The 19875-nt window shown below is 47.9% G+C and overlaps 1 protein-coding gene across 11 annotated transcripts in view; it reads right to left on the reverse strand.

Moving 5' to 3' along the window:
* The window catches only part of LOC147029978 (E3 ubiquitin-protein ligase NEDD4-like), a 325864-nt gene that overhangs the window by 132143 nt on the left and 173846 nt on the right, over window positions 1–19875 (reverse strand). For 9 of the 11 annotated variants that reach the window (XR_015056152.1, XR_015056154.1, XR_015056153.1 and 6 more), the window contains 2 exons: window positions 19813–19863; window positions 2168–2229 (listed from right to left, as the gene is read on the reverse strand). Coding sequence is in view for 7 of the 11 variants with exons in the window: in XM_085873550.1 (XP_085729676.1) it covers window positions 2168–2229; window positions 19813–19863 (113 nt within the window). In the remaining 4 variants the exon portion in view is untranslated. The remainder of the gene's footprint in view (window positions 1–2167; window positions 2230–19812; window positions 19864–19875) is intronic. The other 2 variants (XM_085873551.1, XM_085873548.1) reach the window with 1 other exon arrangement.

The following is a 19875-nucleotide window of genomic DNA, read 5'->3' on the forward strand; positions in this document are numbered from 1 at the left end:
CCTAGGAGAAGATGCAAATTGAAATCGGCTACCCCCTAAAAACACATGTTTTTTGGGCGTGGCTCCACCCATAATGGGCACATCACGCCCATTTTCAGGAAAACACAACTAGATCATGATTTAAACCTCCCACCAAAATTTTATCAGGATCGGAACAAAACCCACAGAGCTATGCTCAGGACAGACAGACAGACAGACACACAGACACACAGACACACAACAATAACGAATGTAGTGGTCACTTATTTTTTTCATGAAAATATTTTTTCGTGAACTAATAAAGGGTAATTCTAATGGGTTCTAAAAGGTTATTCTAATGGGTTCAAAAGGGTAATCCTAAAGGGTACTAAAGGGTAATTCTAAACAGTTCTAAAGGGTAATTCTAAATGATTCTAAAGGGTAATTCTAAACAGTTCTAAAGGGTAATTCTAAATGATTCTAAAGGGTAATTCTAAAGGATAATTATAAAGGGTTCTAAAGGGTAATTCTGAAGGGTTCTAAAGGGTAATTCTGAAGGGTTCTAACAGGCAATTATGATGGGTTATAAAGGATAATTCTGAAGGGTTCTAAAGGGTAATTATAAAGAGTTCTAAAGGATAATTATAAAGGGTTCTAAAGGGTAATTATAAAGAGTTCTAAAGGATAATTATAAAGGGTTCTAAATGGTAATTATAAAAAGTTCTAAAGGGTAATTATAAAGGGTTCTAAAGGGTAATTATAAAGGGTTCTCAGGAGTGATTACAGTGGGTTCTAAAGGGTAATTTTAAAAGGTTTCGTTTGTTTCTACATTTTGAACATTTCATATTAAAAATGCCAAACTAAACCACTTCCTTCGGATATGGGTGCGATTTTTTTTGGAGAGGGCTCTTTTTGGCTAAATGAGTTGCGGCATATTTTCGGTGGGATGAGTAATTAGGTTAGGAACCAAGGAATAACAATGAGATAAAATGTGACAGATGCCCTCTGAAGTTGTTCTCCATATTCCTTCCTTTCGAGGCCCTGTCACACCTTGACGATTTAGCCAGCGTATGCTGACGTATTGAAAATTTGTCTAAAACGCTGGCACACGTCGAATACGTTATGGGTAAGTTTTGTATACGTTAAGAGCATGCTGAAGCACGCTGGCATACGTCGTAGTACGCCGAGCTCGTCGACAAATTTTAAGCATGCTCAAAATTTGTCGACGTATGCCAGCATATGACTCACACGTTCCGCATACGCTGGGCATAAGTTCTAGGCACATTATGCGATCATTGACACACGTTACTTGTAAGTTACTCATAAGTCGAAACACGTCGAGGTAATGTTTAGCGTACCCGAAACTTATTTCTAACCTATGAGTAACGTACTTTGAACCTATGTGTAACGTACCTCCAACGCACATTGACGTATGTAGACGTATTTGACGTCTTCCGGACGAGCACAGAACTTACTGAACGTGTTTCTAACTTACAGCTACCGTATAATGGCGTATTGGCAGCGTTTAGGGGAATTGGTATATAAAAATGGGGTTCACACAGGAGGAACCCGTCAGTGTTCCAGACTCCATGGGTTTTTTTTTTCTTCGGCATGACGGTGATGTTGACACTTCGATTTCCAGTGCGGTTATTATATAATATAATTAAAAGGCTGCCGCTCAACGATTTAAATCATAACCGCACTAGAAATCGAAGTGTCAACATCACCGTCATGCCGAAGAAAAAAAAAAAAAACCAGGGAGTCTGGGTTTAAAAAAACCTATTAATAGGCTACGCCACGTGATCGTCGGCGATACGTTGCCGCGCTATGCACAAGTTAGACTATTGTTGGGCATAGGTTGTGAATGCCGACAACACGCGAAGCATTCGTTGGTATAAGTTATCAAAACGTTCTGTGTACATTACTAATACGTTATGCATACGTCCAACTCGTTATGGATACGCCCAAAACTGAAAAAAAACATCAATAGTTTAGCGTACACCAGCGTTTTACATACATTTTGATACCTTGCCATACGCTGGCTAAAACGTCAAGGTGTGACAGGGCCCTAAATGAAGTACCAAGAGCGCAAAATAAAAATTGGGTCTGACACATTTCCAGAGTTACATGCTCTCAAAGGTGAATGTCACATTGACCGAAAATTTGATTTATAAACGTGGTGATATTTTATACTCAAACACATGCTCACCTCCGTGGCCGCAGCAAGTAATCTTTGAATGTATACGGTCTTTCCTGAGAGGGATCTTCAGTCTGTAACAAAAAGGAAAAAGTAATGATTAAGCTGACAGCAAGAGGAGATACTTGAACTTGGATGATTTTGCTTTGCGAATATTGAAACAAATTTCCATCAAATTACTATTTACAAATTTTTACAGGTTACTGGCTTCCTCTACCCTCCCCATCCTCTCTCCTCTTTCCCTATTCATTCATTCTCTTACTTATTGTGTCCAAGTGTGGCCCCATTGCACCCACTGGCACAGTATCTCATCTCATCTCATCTCTCTATCTCTCTCTCTATCTCTGGATGTGTTTTGCCTTCTTTCCCTCTGCGACTTCACTCTTGCATGAGCCTCGTTCTTGTGAAGAAAAATAAATTTCCACAGTATACAAACAGGGAGCATGAACTGCCTACAAGTTTTAGTTTTCAGCAATCATGATGTGTGTGTGTGTGTGTGTGTGTGTGTGTGTGTGTGTGTGTGTGTGTGTGTGTGTGTGTGTGTGTGTGTGTGTGTGTGTGTGTGTGTGTGTGTGTGTGTGTGTGTGTGTGTGTGTGTGTGTGTGTGTGTGTGTGTGTGTGTGTGTGTGTGTGTGTGTGTGTGTGTGTGTGTGTGTGTGTGTTTACCGTTACGGTTGTGGGGGGAGGAGGAGGAATTTTATAGGAAGGTTAGGATTGTATAGAGTTGCTTGGTCTGTGGATGTGAAGGAGACGTCTCAATGTAAAGTAAGTAGGGAAACTGTGAGCTTAAGTGTTACTTGTCACCACAAGGGGGGTGCTGCTGTGTTAATTAGGTCGGGATTAAGGCCAATTTCCCCCAGAATGAAATTGGCCCCCTATGACCTTTTCCAACGTTTTTGCATTTACAAGGCAGCAACAAAAGAATTATATTCTTATAACAACAACAATAATAATAATAATAACAAGTGGTGCCAGGCACAACAATCCCACCCATTTAAGGCATAAAGGTATTTTGGGGATCAAATTTAAATTTGATACATCCTTAACCTGAATGTTGATTATAAGGAATAAAATAAGGAATATTTTAGTCTTAGTTTGAAGTAAATCAGATCATTTTTGACGAAGTTATGAGCGAAAAACGATTTTGACCTTTTTGTGACCTGACCTTGACCTTTGACCGAATTGGACCCAAAAGTTAATGGGGTCGTCCGAGGTTCATGAACCACCTGTGGATACAATTTGACATTGTTTGAGCCAGCCGTTTTCGGTAAAGTTGTATTTTCGTAACCATGTTTTAGTTTTAATGGAAAATTTGTAATTTTGACCGAAGACCATGACCCCCAAAACTTCGGACCCTACTGAGCTTCACAAATATGCATTTTTCACTACAGGAATGGGTAGGATTATAAGTGACAAATAGAATAAGGTTCACTATAAGCTTAGTTTGAAGTAAATCAGATCATTTTTAACGAAGTTATGAGCGAAAAACGATTTTGATCTTTTCGTGATCTTGACTTTTGATCCAATTGGACCAAAAAGTTAATGGGGTCGTCCAAGGTTCATTGCCCACCTGTGAATTAAATTTGATAGTGTTTGCTAAAGCCGTTTTGCCGTAAAGTTGCTAACAGACAGGCAGACAAACAAACAGACAAACAAACCGGATGATTACAATATCCCGCTCCCTCCCTCCGGGGGGGGGGGGGGATAATAATAATGCCGCATGTCGAAGCAGGCAGGAAGCCCCACCTTCCCGGCTTCGTACCAGCAAGTCACAACCCGAGACATGATTGGTGAGTGTGACGTGAAGGGGGTGGGGTGGCATGATCAGAAAACGGGGAGGACACAGTTGTTGGGAGGACAAAGTTGGTGGAGGAACGTGACTGAGAGAGAGGATCTCGTTTTTGCTCTCCTCTCGGCATGACAAAATGACTGCGTGATTCTCGTGTTCGTACTGGTGAATTTGCACTGTGCTGGGCAAGACGCTGGCCATTCCTGTTCAGCTGAGCCACGAAGTTGTACGATTATGAGAAAGAGGAGAAGAGGAGTGCACCTCTCAGTGAACTCGGCATTATCCCGTTGTGTGTTCAAGGAGGAAGGTGGGCAATCGTTGTGAGCAGACCTCGTGTAAGAGAGGAATATTCGGCATATTCGTTCATGGGAAGAAGCCACACACCAGTTTGTGAGTCCTGGTGTTGAATATCGCCTCACAAATTATCTCGTGTACGTTTCCCACCCAGAGAGCGGCTCGGCGCCATTTTGGGCGCATGTTACCGTGCAGGACGCCACGACTCGACCCCAAAATTCAATAAACACCATCTCTGGACAAAAATAAGTGCCAGAATAAAGGGAGGATTTTTTTGGCTTTTGCTTTCCCCTTGTCTGTATTAAAGTCCATGTATAGAGGTGCCTCGACTTTAGGCTTTAATTTACGTCACGTTTTATTATGACATTTTGAATTATTACCATTGTAAATATGTGATCTATTTTCATTAACCCCCCGTGTTTATTTCAAGTTGCTTGTGTTGTATAATTGTCATGGGTTAGAGTATAAACCCCACTGTGCTGTGCTTCCATCGTGTATGTGCATTTGCCGCCCATTCCCCTCTTGCGCGCGCCATAATCTCCGAGGATCACGTGTTCACCTCCAAGGAAAACCACTCAGCGATCCAGCATGGTCAGTGTTAATTGCCCATCCACGACAAATGGGTCAGGGGAATTAACCTAACTGCCATGGCCGTGACACAATATATATACACACACACACACACACACACACACACACACACATATATATATATATATATATATATATATATATATATATATATATATATATATATATATATATATATATATATATATATATATATTGTTGTGGTTACCAGATTCGCAAACCACCATTCAGGTCCCTTAGGTGAGGTATCTCGGTAAGTACATGTGTAGTTAGGCCCGAACCCGTTGTCTAGTGGGAATACATGTCATTTATGCGAGCTGCGACTCTTCAGGATAGCCGTTTTTCTTTTACTATCTTTATTTTGGACCAACCGCCATGATTACCACCACAACCACAACATCAACCACCAACCACAACGCCGCTTCACCACAACCGCCACGACCTTCACGTCACACCTCGCAACCGTAGCATCGCCACCGTTCTTGCCCCGCTGTGGGTACCGGTGTTGGACTCGTGCCGGGCACACGTTGAACACCGTGTACACAATCCCCGATTTTTTGCTTCAAAAACGGATCAAAAACGACACACGCCCACTTTTTGCCGTCCAATCGGTGAGCGAGGGGGCGATTTGGCCCCGCCTCCAGAACGATCGATATATGCAAATTTGTGGATCAAAAAGCCTTCACGCCCACTTTTTCTCGGGCCAATGGGGAGCGAGGTGAAAGGTCAAAGGGAGGGGGTCAAAGGCGAAGCTACGGGGGGATAAAAGGACCGTGTTCGTCAGTCAGAGGAGTGTGGAAGTCTGGAGCCCGAAGCCTGCAGTAGCTGGAGAAGCTGAAGAGAGTCGCGAAGGGGAGAGTCGATCGGAGAGTCCAACGAGGAGAGCCCAAAGAGGAGTCCAGAGTCGGAGAGTCCAGAGGCGGAGAGGCGGCAGCGGCGAAGGCAGACGAGGGGGTGCTCGCGACGGTGCCGGGAGCTGCACGCCCGAGGAAGGCCGGCAGCGCGACCTGGCCGAGGTGGAGACGCACACCAGGGATAATAAAGATCCTCTATACCCCGAGCATCAGCAACCCCCTCCTGTTTCCCCCCGCGCTGAGATAGTGCGACCAAGGGGGGCCCCTTTCCCACCCCCTGCCAGGCACTGTCCGCGAGGCCCGCGGAGTGAGGCGCCATCGCCGCTCCGCGTCTCATCACCAGACGGGTAGGCGCGACCCGGTCTCGGCCTCAGGCCCGCCTCATTCTTGAGGGTATTCTTTCCTTGGTTTTGGGTATGTGTTGTCGGCGCCGTCTGTGAAGTAGAATTGTATAAGTGTTGCCGTGTGCTCGGTAGTCGGTATTAGCTCTGCACTGTGTTTTCACTTTTATATTTGCTTTTGTGTAAATGGAATTGTGTTTTCTTTTTTTGTGTGCATTTGGTGGAATTGTATTTGTGTGCTTCCCGTGTGCCGCGAATAAATGTGCTTTTATTGTTGAACTGTTCTCCCGCTTCGCTTCGTCTTTTCCTCCATTGAATCCTCATCTTGCTTCACGTAAAGGGTTGGTAGTGGGCTGAATACGCCCGATAATTAATCGAACCGTCGAGGTCGACGATAACACCGCTCGGTTATTCTGATAGTACGGAACGGGTCGCTTAAGTGGCCCGTGTCCGAAGTCGACCTGCGGCGAGGTGCGATCGCCCGGTCTACCCTCCGCGTGGGTACTTAGGTAGGTCGAATTTGGCGAGCAACCCTATCCCACGTGGGGGCTGATTGGCTCGATCGCGGTGAGACCGAAAGGTCCACCCGTGACTGGTTCCCGGCGTTAGTCCGAGAGGGTCACGACTGGATTGTCCGTCCGGTGGGCGACGTTCCGCGATTCGAGTTGCGTGGCCGTTCGCACGCCGGCGGGCGCGAATACCGCAACACTGGTGTCAGGTCGTGCGATATAAACTCATCGCCCTCCTCGCGGCACTGGTATCGGAGAACAGGAAAACGGGCTCTCCTGTCTCCGGCTAAATTCACGGGAATCGGTCCAGGGGTGAGAGAAGCGACCCCCGATTCCCTCCAAATTACGAGCGAGTTAAATTAACCCTTCACGAGAAGCAAGATGGCGTCTCAAGGCGAGCGGGAGCCGGGGGTATTAGAAATGTATATGTGTAGTAATGTAGAATCCATGGTCCAGGATGGAATCCCCGAGCAGGAAATGTTGATTGTGCAGGAACACGGACTCGCCCAACTGAACCCAGGGCCCGAGGTGGGTGCGGCAGCGGCCGCGGTGTATGACACCTCCCCCCCCCCTCTCCACCAAGACCCTTCCCCAACCCCTGCCGAAACGGCTCACTCAAGCGCACCCGACGTGGCCCAGCTATGCGCCATGCTGGCGGCAATGACAAATGAAATGAAAAACGAAATGAAAGACATGAACAAGCAAATGAATGAAGTGAAAACGACGATGGATGCGAATACACAACAAATGAACAAAAAGATGGATACAAATACAAATGAAGTGAAAACGACGATGCATGCGAATACACAGCAAATGAGAAAAGAAATGAAAGAGCTACGGGGTGAGACGCAGAACATGGGCCGATGCCTGCAGGCGGGCATGAAGGCCGTGACAAAGGAAATAATAGTTGAGACAAGGGAGGTAAAGGGTGAAGAGTTGGCAGAGACACGGGAGATAGAAAAAATAGAGGAAAGACTACACGAGGAAGACGGGGTAAGTGACGCACACACACACACACAGAGGTAGTGGAGGATAATGGGGGTGAGCTGGCGGACTGGGTAGAGACCCAGTGCGAGCAGCTGGATGGCCTCCTCCAGGAACGAGGGGAGGGAGTCTGCCCCCTTGAGGTGGATCACGACCAGGTGGGTTCGGTCGTGCTTTGCGAGGTTGAGGGGAGGAGTGCTGTGGACAGGTGCACGGAGAGCTTGGGGGGTATAGAGGCCCCGGAGACCCTTGTGGGGACACAAATCCCCAGTGTGGTTGTCCCTGTGTGTGTGGTGCAAGGTGTGAGTGCGTCCCCGTGTGTGGAAGCGACCCCGTATGTGAGTGGTGTGGTGGCGATGGTGCCAGAGTGCGTGCTTCCCAGCACGCCGGGTGTGGATGGGGCACCGTGTGTGAGTGAGGCCGAATGTGTGAGTGAAACGGCCAGTATGAGAGGCACCACGTGTGAGTGGTGTGGTGGCGATGGTGCCAGAGTGCGTGCTTCCCAGCACGCCGGGTGTGGATGGGGCACCGTGTGTGAGTGAGGCCGTATGTGTGAGTGAAACGGCAGTATGAGTGAGGCACCATGTGTGAGTGGTGTGGTGGCGATGGTGCCGGAGTACGTGCTTCCCAGCACGCCGTGTGTGGATGAGGCACCGTGTGAGGTGAGTACATGGTGTGTGAGTGAAACGGCCAGTATGAGTGAGGCACCGCGGGTGAGTGCCCCCGCGTGTGTGAGTGAGGGACGGTGTGTGGATGAGGCACCGTGTGTGGAAGAGGCCGTGTGTGTGAGTGAAACGGCCAGTGTGGATGAGGCACCGCGGGTGAGTGCCCCCGCGTGTGTAAATAGTATGGTTTGTGTGAGTAGTGAGGCACGCGTGAGTGAACGGCCGAGTGCAAGGGAGACCGTGTGTGTGAGAGAGCGGTATGAGAGGGAGATGTCGGTTGGCATGCGGGAGCACGCAGCCGCGTCTCCCGGTGTGAATGTGATGGAGTGGACTGTGTGCGTCGTTACACGCAGGTATGCGTGTGTGGAATGGAGACGGAGACGGCGACATGGGAGAAACGAAAGCCGAGTAGCGGCTGTAGTTGTTTCGAGGACCGTGCCGGGTTCACCCAGCAGTGAGCACGAGGTCCGTGCTGTGCAACGCACGAGACCACCACGTGCTCGCTTGCGAGAGTGAAGTCCCGGTCCGGAAACGCACGCGGTGGATTTGCCGATCCCGCGGACGGACAAAGTTTAGGCAGGATAACGGATTTGGACCGGACGGGTTCTCCACGCGATCGTGTGTGTTAAGCTCCAACGGGCAAAGCACATGTGTTCGCGTGGGGAACCCCTCGAGACGTGGGGCTTGTTTTTTTTTATGCGCACGGTGACGTCATGGCTGCACGTGGGGTTGGAATCCGGCAGGAGGGGTATCTCTGCCGGATGGTCCCGTCCAAGGAGGGACGAGGAACACGTGCAGCTGCATGACGTCACGGGCAGGTGCAAAGTGCGCGAGCTCTGAGTTGCCGCGCAGGTGCTGGGCATGAAAAAAAAAAAAAAGGGGAAAAACAAGCCTCACTTTCGGGTGCACAGGATTCCTGGGCAAGGGGTGAAAGACCCCCTTACCCTGGGGCACAGGATGGAAACTAGTTAGGGGGAAGGGTTAGCTTAGCTAGACCGACTCCATGGGGCAGGGGTAAGTCCTCATGGAGTCCGTGGACTGGATTAGATAGAGGGATTGTAGCGAGATTTAGGTTGGGAAATAAAATGATTTATTTGGAGACATGGACAGACTTATGAATGTGTAGTGGGGACGTAGCTTAGCTACGTAGGTTAAAAGGAACGTGCTACTAGTTTAAGGGACGACGTGGGAGCACGAGTTAGTTAGGGGATGTAGATAGAAGGATGGCATAGTTCAGCGGTGTGTGTGTTGAAGAGTTGGAGAGTTGTGAGGTGAGTACATGGTGAGTGAGTGAGGCCAGCGTGTGTGTGTGGATGGAGTGAATGGGGAAGGCATGGGGCGATGAGTGAGTGGGGGAGGAGTGACTCCCGCCCAAGGGACCCCCGGGGTCAGAGTAAAGTGAGTTAGCTGGGTTAGTCAAATTGAAAAATGGAGGTCGTTTTGTTGTTGGTGGGAGTGTAGGCTCGAAACCCATTTGGAGGGGTGCAGGAGCCCTGTTGGCGGGCTTGGGAGCGTGGCTGCGAAAGGTGAGTCTCGCTGAGTGGGTACCCCGGGCACCAGGCTAGTCGGCCGCGGTAGGCCATGGGCCCATGGGGGCCGGGATAGAGTAGTGGGCACGGGTGCGCCTGCTTGGTGCGGGGGCCCGGGCGCCATTAGCCGCGTGGGCAGTGTTGTGGGCAAGGGTGACCCTCGGAAAGGGGCCTGGGAAGCCAGCCTGCCACGTGTGCGTTTCAGGGGAGGTGCCATGGGGGGCACTCCCGGTGTTAGGGAGCTGGTAGGCTCGGAGGCAGTGTAGTGCCCGGGGTGCCATAGCGGGAGATTCGGCAGAGGGTCGTGCCTGCCAAAGGGAGCCACGTGTCCCAGCCAGGAGACCGTGTGAGGGGACGGAGCGAAAATTGGGGGGGCGAGGCCCGAAATTGTGAGGACACAAATACAGGCGGACGGAATCTGGGTTGTTAGAACCAATAGTTTAAGCGAGAGGCGCTTGTTGAAAGCCCCGGGGTAGTTTAACAGTTAAATGGTTAGGGTAGATTAGGAGATGTACCCCTCCGCACCATCCATCCCCTCGCTGTCGTTGTGGGCCGCTGGACCCACTTGGTGTTAAGATCGCCGAACTCTGGGGAGGCCATTCTGAGGCTTCGTTGGGCCTCGACACAGGACGTTAGCTCTCCCTTATTCCCCTCCGGGAAGGGAACGTAGGGGTTGGGAGTAGGCCAGGTGACCGGATAGGTTAGCCGAACAAGGACGATAAAGGGGGTTAGGGGACGATTTATAGTGGGGAAGTAAAAATAAAAACAACAAAAAAATAAGTTGGGGCTAAATTGGGGTTTGACAAATTAAGGGAGTGGGTATGTACAGTGACAGGCAAAGGCGATAGGTTGGGAGGGAGACAGGTAGGTAGGTCCGAGCCCGCCTTCCAAGTGGCCAGCACCACCGCACTCCCTCCACCAACCTCCATTGAACGGCAAAGGCTGGCCAGCTTCATCTGCAGCTGCTGTGCTGCAAGGCCTGTGCCGGCTGGATCGTCTGCCGGCTGGCTGTTTTTCTGCAAGGCCTGTGCCGGCCATTTCATCTGCTGGCTGTTTTTCTTCAAGGCCTGTGCCGGCCAGTTCATCTGCCGGCTGTGTTTGCCTGCAGCGGCCTTCTTCTGCGGGCTGTGTTTGCCTGCTCACCTTTGCCATGCCATGCCCACTGCCCAGGTTCACCAGCCCTGTTCAATTTTTGCTTTGCCCCCCCTGTTCATTTCCATGTGCGCCAGGATCCGCAAGGCAACAGTTTGCAAGCTGCAAGAACTGCCCTGTTGGCAGCTACAACACGGGCCTGCAGTGGCGGCCCGTGCACCGTGTTTGCGTCCATCCATTCATCCATCCATTCATCCATCCATTCATCCATCCATTCGTTGTGCTCATTGCGTGTGCCACTTGAGCTGGCACGGAGACTGCATTTGTGCAGCCCATGCACCGTTGTGGTTCACTGCATTCGGTCCATCCATTCATCCATCCATTCGTTGTGTTCATTGCGTGTGCCACTTGAGCTGGCACGGAGACTGCGTTTGTGCAGCCCATGCACCGTTGTGGTTCACTGCGTTCAGTTCAAAAGGGAAGGCCTTGGACTGCGTGTGAGCAGCCAGCCACGTTCCCTGTCACCTGCATTGTTTTGAGCCAGAGACTGCATGTGGGCAGCCTGGCTCCCTGCTAACTGCTTTTCTTTTGCAGAGTTCAGTGATCCTGGGCCATGGTTTAGTGTAAAATTTGTAAGTTAAGGTTAAGATGTACTGTAAATATGAGTGCGCCCCCGGCATGTTTGTCTTAGCGCCGGCAATTTTATTTAAGTCGTCCGTATGAGTGAGTTTGTTTAGGTAGTTACTCAGCCCTTAGGTTATTTATTTTGGGGACACGAATACCATGAATGTCGCACTCAGGGATCCGTAGGTAAAATGTACTAGGGGAAAACTACACATGATGGCACACGAAAATTTGACGACTCGGGACGAGTCTGTAAAAAGGGAAGGGGGTAGTGTTGTGGTTACCAGATTCGCAAACCACCATTCAGGTCCCTTAGGTGAGGTATCTCGGTAAGTACATGTGTAGTTAGGCCCGAACCCGTTGTCTAGTGGGAATACATGTCATTTATGCGAGCTGCGACTCTTCAGGATAGCCGTTTTTCTTTTACTATCTTTATTTTGGACCAACCGCCATGATTACCACCACAACCACAACATCAACCACCAACCACAACGCCGCTTCACCACAACCGCCACGACCTTCACGTCACACCTCGCAACCGTAGCATCGCCACCGTTCTTGCCCCGCTGTGGGTACCGGTGTTGGACTCGTGCAGGCGCACGTTGAACAGCGTGTACAAAATCACGGATTTTGTGCTTCAAAAACGGATCCAAAAACGACACACGCTGACTTTTTGCCGTCCAATCGGTGAGCGAGGGGCGATTTGGCCCCGCCTCCAGAATGATCGATATATGCAAATTTGTGGATCAAAAAGCCTTCACGCCCACTTTTTCTCGGGCCAATGGGGAGCGAGGTGAAAGGTCAAAGGGAGGGGGTCAAAGGCGAAGCTACGGGGGGATAAAAGGACCGTGTTCGTCAGTCAGAGGAGTGTGGAAGTCTGGAGCCCGAAGCCTGCAGTAGCTGGAGAAGCTGAAGAGAGTCGCGAAGGGGAGAGTCGATCGGAGAGTCCAACGAGGAGAGCCCAAAGAGGAGTCCAGAGTCGGAGAGTCCAGAGGCGGAGAGGCGGCAGCGGCGAAGGCAGACGAGGGGGTGCTCGCGACGGTGCCGGGAGCTGCACGCCCGAGGAAGGCCGGCAGCGCGACCTGGCCGAGGTGGAGACGCACACCAGGGATAATAAAGATCCTCTATACCCCGAGCATCAGCAACCCCTCCTGTTTCCCCCGCGCTGAGATAGTGTGACCAAGGGGCCCCTTTCCCACCCCCTGCCAGGCACTGTCCGCGAGGCCCGCGGAGTGAGGCGCCATCGCCGCTCCGCGTCTCATCACCAGACGGGTAGGCGCGACCCGGTCTCGGCCTCAGGCCCGCCTCATTCTTGAGGGTATTCTTTCCTTGGTTTTGGGTATGTGTTGTCGGCGCCGTCTGTGAAGTAGAATTGTATAAGTGTTGCCGTGTGCTCGGTAGTCGGTATTAGCTCTGCACTGTGTTTTCACTTTTATATTTGCTTTTTGTGTAAATGGAATTGTGTTTTCTTTTTTTTTGTGTGCATTTGGTGGAATTGTATTTGTGTGCTTCCCGTGTGCCGCGAATAAATGTGCTTTATTGTTGAACTGTTCTCCCGCTTCGCTTCGTCTTTTCCTCCATTGAATCCTCATCTTGCTTCACGTAAAGGGTTGGTAGTGGGCTGAGTACGCCCGATAATTAATCGAACCGGCGAGGTCGACGATAACACCGCTCGGTTATTCTGATAGTACGGAACGGGTCGCTTAAGTGGCCCGTGTCCGAAGTCGACCTGCGGCGAGGTGCGATCGCCCGGTCTACCCTCCGCGTGGGTACTTAGGTAGGTCGAATTTGGCGAGCAACCCTATCCCACGCGGGGGCTGATTGGCTCGATCGCGGTGAGACCGAAAGGTCCACCCGTGACTGGTTCCCGGCGTTAGTCCGAGAGGGTCACGACTGGATTGTCCGTCCGGTGGGCGACGTGCCGCGATTCGAGTTGCGTGGCCGTTCGCACGCCGGCGGGCGCGAATACCGCAACAATATACATATATATACACACAATATACATATATACACTGATGAACCAAAACATTATGACCACCTGCCTAAAATGCTGTTGGTCCTCCGTGTGCTGCCAAAACAGCGCCAACCCGCCAAGGGATGGACTCTAAAAGACCCCCTGAAGGTGTCCTGTGGTATCTGGCAACAAAACATTAGTAGCAGATCCTTCAAGTCCTGTAAGTTGAGAGGTGGAGCCACCGTGGATCAGACTCTTCGGTCCAGCACATCCCACAGATGCTCAATCGGATTGAGATCTGGAGAATTTGGAGAACAGGGCAAAACCATGAACACTTCATCATGTTCCTCAAACCATTCCCGAACAATGTGTGCAGTATGGTAGGGTGCATTATCCTGCTGAAAGAGGTCAAGGCCATCAGGGAATACCATTGCCATGAAGGGGTATACCTGGTCTGCAACGATGTTTAGGTCGGCAACACGTGTCAAATTGACCTCCACATGAATGGCCAGACCTAGGGCTTCCCTGCAGAACATTGCCCAGAGCATCACACTCCCTCCAACGGCTTGTCGTCTTTCCACAGTGCATCCTGGTGCCATCATTTCCCTCGGTAAACGGTGCTCACGTACACGGCCATCCATGTGATCTGAAAGAAAACGGGAGTAATTGGACCAGGCGACCTTCTTCCACTGCTCCAAGGTCCAGTTCCAATGCTCGCGTGCCCATTGTGGGCGCTTTCAATGGTGAACAGAGGTCATCATGGGCACTCTGACTGGTCTGCGGCTACGCAGCCCCATACGCAGCAGGGTGCGATGCACTGTGGATTGTGACACATTCCTCCCATGACCACAATTAAAATTTTCAGTGACTTGTGCCACAGTAGACCTTCTGTCGGTTCGGACCAGACGGTATAGCCTTCATTGCCCTCGCACATCGATGAGCGTTGGGCGCCAAACACCCTGTCGCCGGTTTGTGGTTTGTCCCTCCTCGGACCACTGTCGGTAGGTACTCACCACTGCTGACACCCACAAGCCTTGCCTTTTCAGAGATGTTCTGACACAGTCATCTGGCCATAACAATTGGGCCCTTGTCAAAGTCGCTCAGGTCTTTACTCCTGCCCATTTCTCCTGCATCCAACCCATCAACTTCAAGAACTGACTGTTCACTTGCTGCCTAATATATCCCACCCCTTGACAGGTGCCATTGTAACAAGATAATCAATGTTATTCACTTCACCTCTCAGTGGTCATAATGTTTTGGCTCATCAGTGTGTATCTATATATATATATATATATATATATATATATATATATATACACACACATATATATATATATATATATATATATATATATATATATATATATATATATATATATATACATACACACACATATATACATATATATATATATATATATATACACACACATATATACACACACACACACACACACACACACACACACACACACACACACACACACACACACACACACACACAGTCTGCCTCTCTGTGCATCTCTCCCTCCTCTCTTCTCTCTTCTCTCATCTCTCATCTCCCACTTTGCACAGCTGTTGTTTGCTTGGCATGCACGTGCAATCGCAGGGTGATGTTGCTCAGTCTCTGGCAGTATGTTTGGAGCCTGTGTTGCTTCTCCTTTCTCTCTTCTTATTGTCTAAATGTTTTGGTTTTCATTTCTCTTCACTCCTTTCTCCTTGGTTTGTCTTATCTATAGATAGAGAGAGAGAGAGAGAGAGAGAGAGAGAGAGAGAGAGAGAGAGAGAGAGAGAGAGAGAGAGAGAGAGAGAGAGAGAGAGAGAGAGAGAGATAGAGAGAGAGAGAGAGAGAGATAGAGAGATAGAGAGATAGAGAGATAGAGAGATAGAGAGATAGAGAGATAGAGAGATAGAGAGAGAGAGAGAGAGAGAGAGAGAGAGAGAGAGAGAGAGAGAGAGAGAGAGAGAGAGAGAGAGAGAGAGAGAGAGAGAGAGAGAGAGAGAGAGAGCACACGGTAGGTGGTGTTCAGGTGTTTTTCAGAACCTTCCAGTTTTGAGGCCTATGTTCCATCTGACGTGTTTGCTAGTTTTAGCCAATGCTTTTTGGCTGCCTTAAACGATTCTTGGACCTCGTCCATATTATTATTATTATTTTTGATTTTTTTCTCCACTTGCTGGCGTCGCTTGTGGTGGGTTTCTTTTGTTGATTTAAACTCTTTTCTTCTGTTAAAATTACTTTTAACAATGGCAAACGTTCGTTTGAATTATAGCATGTACGAGTCACTTACTCGTAAGAATGGCCTAGTGTGCGATCCCTCGAGGGAGGTAAAGATTGGGGACGTGCTCCTGGCAATCGGTAAAATCGTTGGTTTACACAACATCAGCGCAGCCTCTCGTATGAACAAGAAGGTCGTTGTGTTCGTTTCTGAGGTGCACATGGAAACCTCCGTTGTGGAGCAAGGCCTTGTGGTACACCCTGACCTGTTTCTCCTTGTTTCCCCATTGGACACACCTGCGGTTAAGATTAATGTGTCTAACACTCCACCTTTCATTCGGAATGATGATTTGTGTAATCAATTGAGCAAGTTCGGTACGATTGTATCAAAAATCACGATGGTGCTGACACACTCAGGAAGTGGAGAATTTAAACACGTGATGACTTTTAAAAGGGCACTGTACATGATATTGCCTGAATATGAGCAAAAGCTAAACGTACTTTTGCATGCAAAAATTAACGGTCATGTGTATAAAATGTATGCCTCCACGGATGTCATAGCATGTTATGTTATCATTGTGGAGCGTACGGTCATGTGAAGAACTCCTGTCCCGTTTTGATGAGATCATAAGAAAATCAAGGACAGGAGATTGTAGATCCCCCCTCCGCATGTAATGGGATGGGTGAAAGGGGTGAATCCTCTTCACCACCTGTTCGTGAGCGGGAAGCAGCAGACCCCTCCCCCCCCCCACTTACTGTGGGGGGTGTGAAATGGAAAAACCCTCCCCACCACATATTGGTGAGCGGAAAACAGTAGGACCCTCCTCTCTACCTTCTAAGGTACCAGAAGTGGTTGGTCCCTCGACCTGAACTGTACAAGACTGTACTGATGACGACATGGAGGGGTTTGTGACAGTGCCTCGTAAAAAAGGGAAAAAAACGTTCTAGTCCAGTCGTTAATGAGACAAAGACAACACAAAGTAAGATACTCGTGTCAGATGTGCCGAGCTTGCAAGATACATCTCACATAGAGAATCCCTCTTCGGGACTGGAAATTGAACTGGAACCGATTATATGCACTTCTGGCTGTACTCGACATACATGAGTTCATTCGAAAGTGAAGGTACTGCTTCCATTGGCTTGCTATTCATTAACATTTCGCCAAAATGCTGTAATAAATGAACAGGGAAAAATATGTTGGCACAACTATGAAAGACAAATTTATCTGTCCTATTACACGGCCTCATAGCCTCGGGACTCTTATACATTGACGTATACATTGTGTGCATGCTAATACAAGTTACTTGTCAACTCTCGAGTCTCGACTCGTCCGATAAATCCGTCGTCCGTCCGACTAGTCCGATAAATCTGACGTGATGCAGCTTTCTTTTATTATTCTCTTTTCTTCATTGTTTTCTACTGGCGCTACATGACGACAGTAGGAATAAAATAAATAAAAATGCAACAGAACGTCAGATTTATCGGACTACTCGAGACAATTGTGTCGCAAGGTGTGTTCTGCACACAAGTTTTCATCGTAACCGGACAGCGAGGTTGCTTCGTTTTATGTGCGGAGAGATACGGCCGATGACATGTGCTGGCCTTCCTTGCAATTCATTCGCTGCGGTGCAACATGTCCGCTGCGCTGGTCACGTCACCTCACAGAAATATTTCTGATATCGAGTGGTATGCAAGTCGAATTTACATTATTGAACTACGAATAGGATTTAGTCTAACCAGTTGTTATTGGCAAGTCTTCCTTCGATGTCCTCCCGATCATCATAAATGCAGGGAATTTCAGCCCGTTTCCTCTGCTTGTCCTGCTTCGGGCTCGAACTGCTAAGGCCGTATTCCATTTCCAGCTGCCTGAACTTCACCTCCCGTGACTACATTATCCGACAATTCTCCATGTGATTCAGACCAAAATCCTTCATTTCTCTCACACTCACTGTCGCTACCAGACAAATCAAAGTCCATGCCATCCATTATTCAAAACCAAATGTTTGATTTTTTTTAAAGCAGAAATGAACGAAGCGTTTGAGTCGACCAATCGAATGTGGAAACACACAGGAAGTCAATACAATCACGTAGACCACCATCCCGAGTAATTTACGTGCAGCCTTTGTTGTTCTGGAGATGACGTCATGTGGGTTACGTGTCGTTCAGTAGATTTCGGCAGAATTTTTAGGGGCGGTCCCCAAGAGATTTGTTTTTGTAATTTTGCATTTTACAGAACGAGTATTGTGAAAAAAAACATTGTCAGATCAGAAATCACAATGAAAAACTCTTATAGGACATAATATATATATATATATATATATATATATATATATATATATATATATATATATATATATATATATATATATATATATATATATATATATATATATATATATATATATATATATATATATATATATATATATATATATATATATATATATATATATATATATATGCAAGCCTGGTGTTGGCGCAGTGGTTAGGGCAGCGGCTTGGGATCCAAAAGGTCCTGAGTTCAAGCCCCGTCGGTTCACTGAATTAATACACCAGGGGGTTGACTCAGCCTGTCATCCTTCCGAGGTCGGCGAAATGAGTACCAGTGTACTGGGCCGGTATATACCCCGGTTAAAATAGGTGTACCATATCCCTGTGTCGTAAGAGGCGACCAGGGTTGCGTCAGGAAGGGCATCCAGCGTAAAACATGTGCCAAATCACTATGCGGATCATACGGATGATCCGCTGTGGCGACCCCTCACGGGAGCAGCCGAAAGAAGAAGAAGAAGATATATATATATATATGCAATTTCAGTCCTTGTGACGTAAGAGACGACCAGGGTTGCGTCAGGAAGGGCATCCGGCATAAAACCTGTGCCAAATCATTATGCGGATCATAATGGCGACCCCAAATGGGAGGAGGAAGAGGAAGAGGAGGAAGAGGAAGAGGAGGAAGAGGAAGAGGAGGAAGAGGAAGAGGAAGAGGAGGAAGAGGAAGAGGAAGAAGAGGAAGAGGAAGAAGAGGAAGAGGAAGAAGAGGAAGAGGAAGAGGAAGAGGAGGAAGAGGAAGAGGAGGAAGAGGAAGAGGAGGAAGAGGAAGAGGAAGAGGAGGAAGAGGAAGAGGAAGAAGAGGAAGAGGAAGAAGAGGAAGAGGAAGAAGAGGAAGAGGAAGAAGAGGAAGAAGAGGAAGAAGAGGAAGAAGAGGAAGAAGAGGAAGAAGAGGAAGAAGAGGAAGAAGAGGAAGAAGAGGAAGAAGAGGAAGAAGAGGAAGAAGAGGAAGAGAAGAGGAGGAAGAAGAAGAAGAAGAAGAAGAAGAAGAAGAAGAAGAAGAAGAAGAAGAAGAAGAAGAAATATGCAATTTCAGTACTTTTGGGACCTTTAAAGAATGGCACTTGATTCTCATGTGTTGATGCTTTTATGAACCTCAGGCAAATGGTGCCTCAAGATTTTTTCTTTGTTCAAATTTGTCTTGCAAAATGTTGTATACTCTTATAATAAAAGGACATAAAAGTCAAAGTCTCTCTCTTTTTTTTCCTGTCTGTCTGTCTTCTTCCCCCCCCCTCCCTCTCGCCCTCCCTCTCCCTCCCCCTCTCCCTCCCTTCCATCCTCTCCCTCTCCCCTCCCTCCCTCTCCCCCTTCCTCCCCCTTCCCCCCACCTCCCCCTTCCCCCCACCCCACTCTCCCTCCCCTCCCTTCCCCTCCATCTCCCTCCCCTCATCTCATCTCTCTCTCTTCCCTATGCATGGCCACATCTTTGAAGTGACACAGATACATACAACTTTGTGCAGGAAGTGACATAGGCGATATGGCCATGGCCTCAGAGGCATTTTTGAGGCCAAAGTGACCTATATATATATATATATATATATATATATATATATATATATATATATATATATATATATATATATATATATATATATATATATATATATATATATATATATATATATATATATATATATATATATATATATATATATATATATATATATATATATATATATCTATATATATAGCCAAACCGGATGACCAATTTGTCTCAGATTGAAAAGGGGGGATATATTTTTTATTGTAAGACAATTAAGGTTTTTAAAGTCCATGAAATAATTTTAATTGAAAGATTAACTTTTCCCATCACTGAGGACAGATACTTTTGCTAGTGTTGAAATAAACACTGACCAAATGTCACCGAAAAACAAGTCCACAAACTTACTGGTAAGTGATTAAGTGACGTATCAACTTGACCTAAGAAGTCATCACGTGTCTGAGGAGGAAT

The sequence above is a fragment of the Eptatretus burgeri genome, chromosome 3, assembly GCF_056783735.1.
Source record: "Eptatretus burgeri isolate ZD-2024b chromosome 3, Ebu_testis_v1, whole genome shotgun sequence".
Taxonomy (NCBI): domain Eukaryota; kingdom Metazoa; phylum Chordata; class Myxini; order Myxiniformes; family Myxinidae; genus Eptatretus; species Eptatretus burgeri.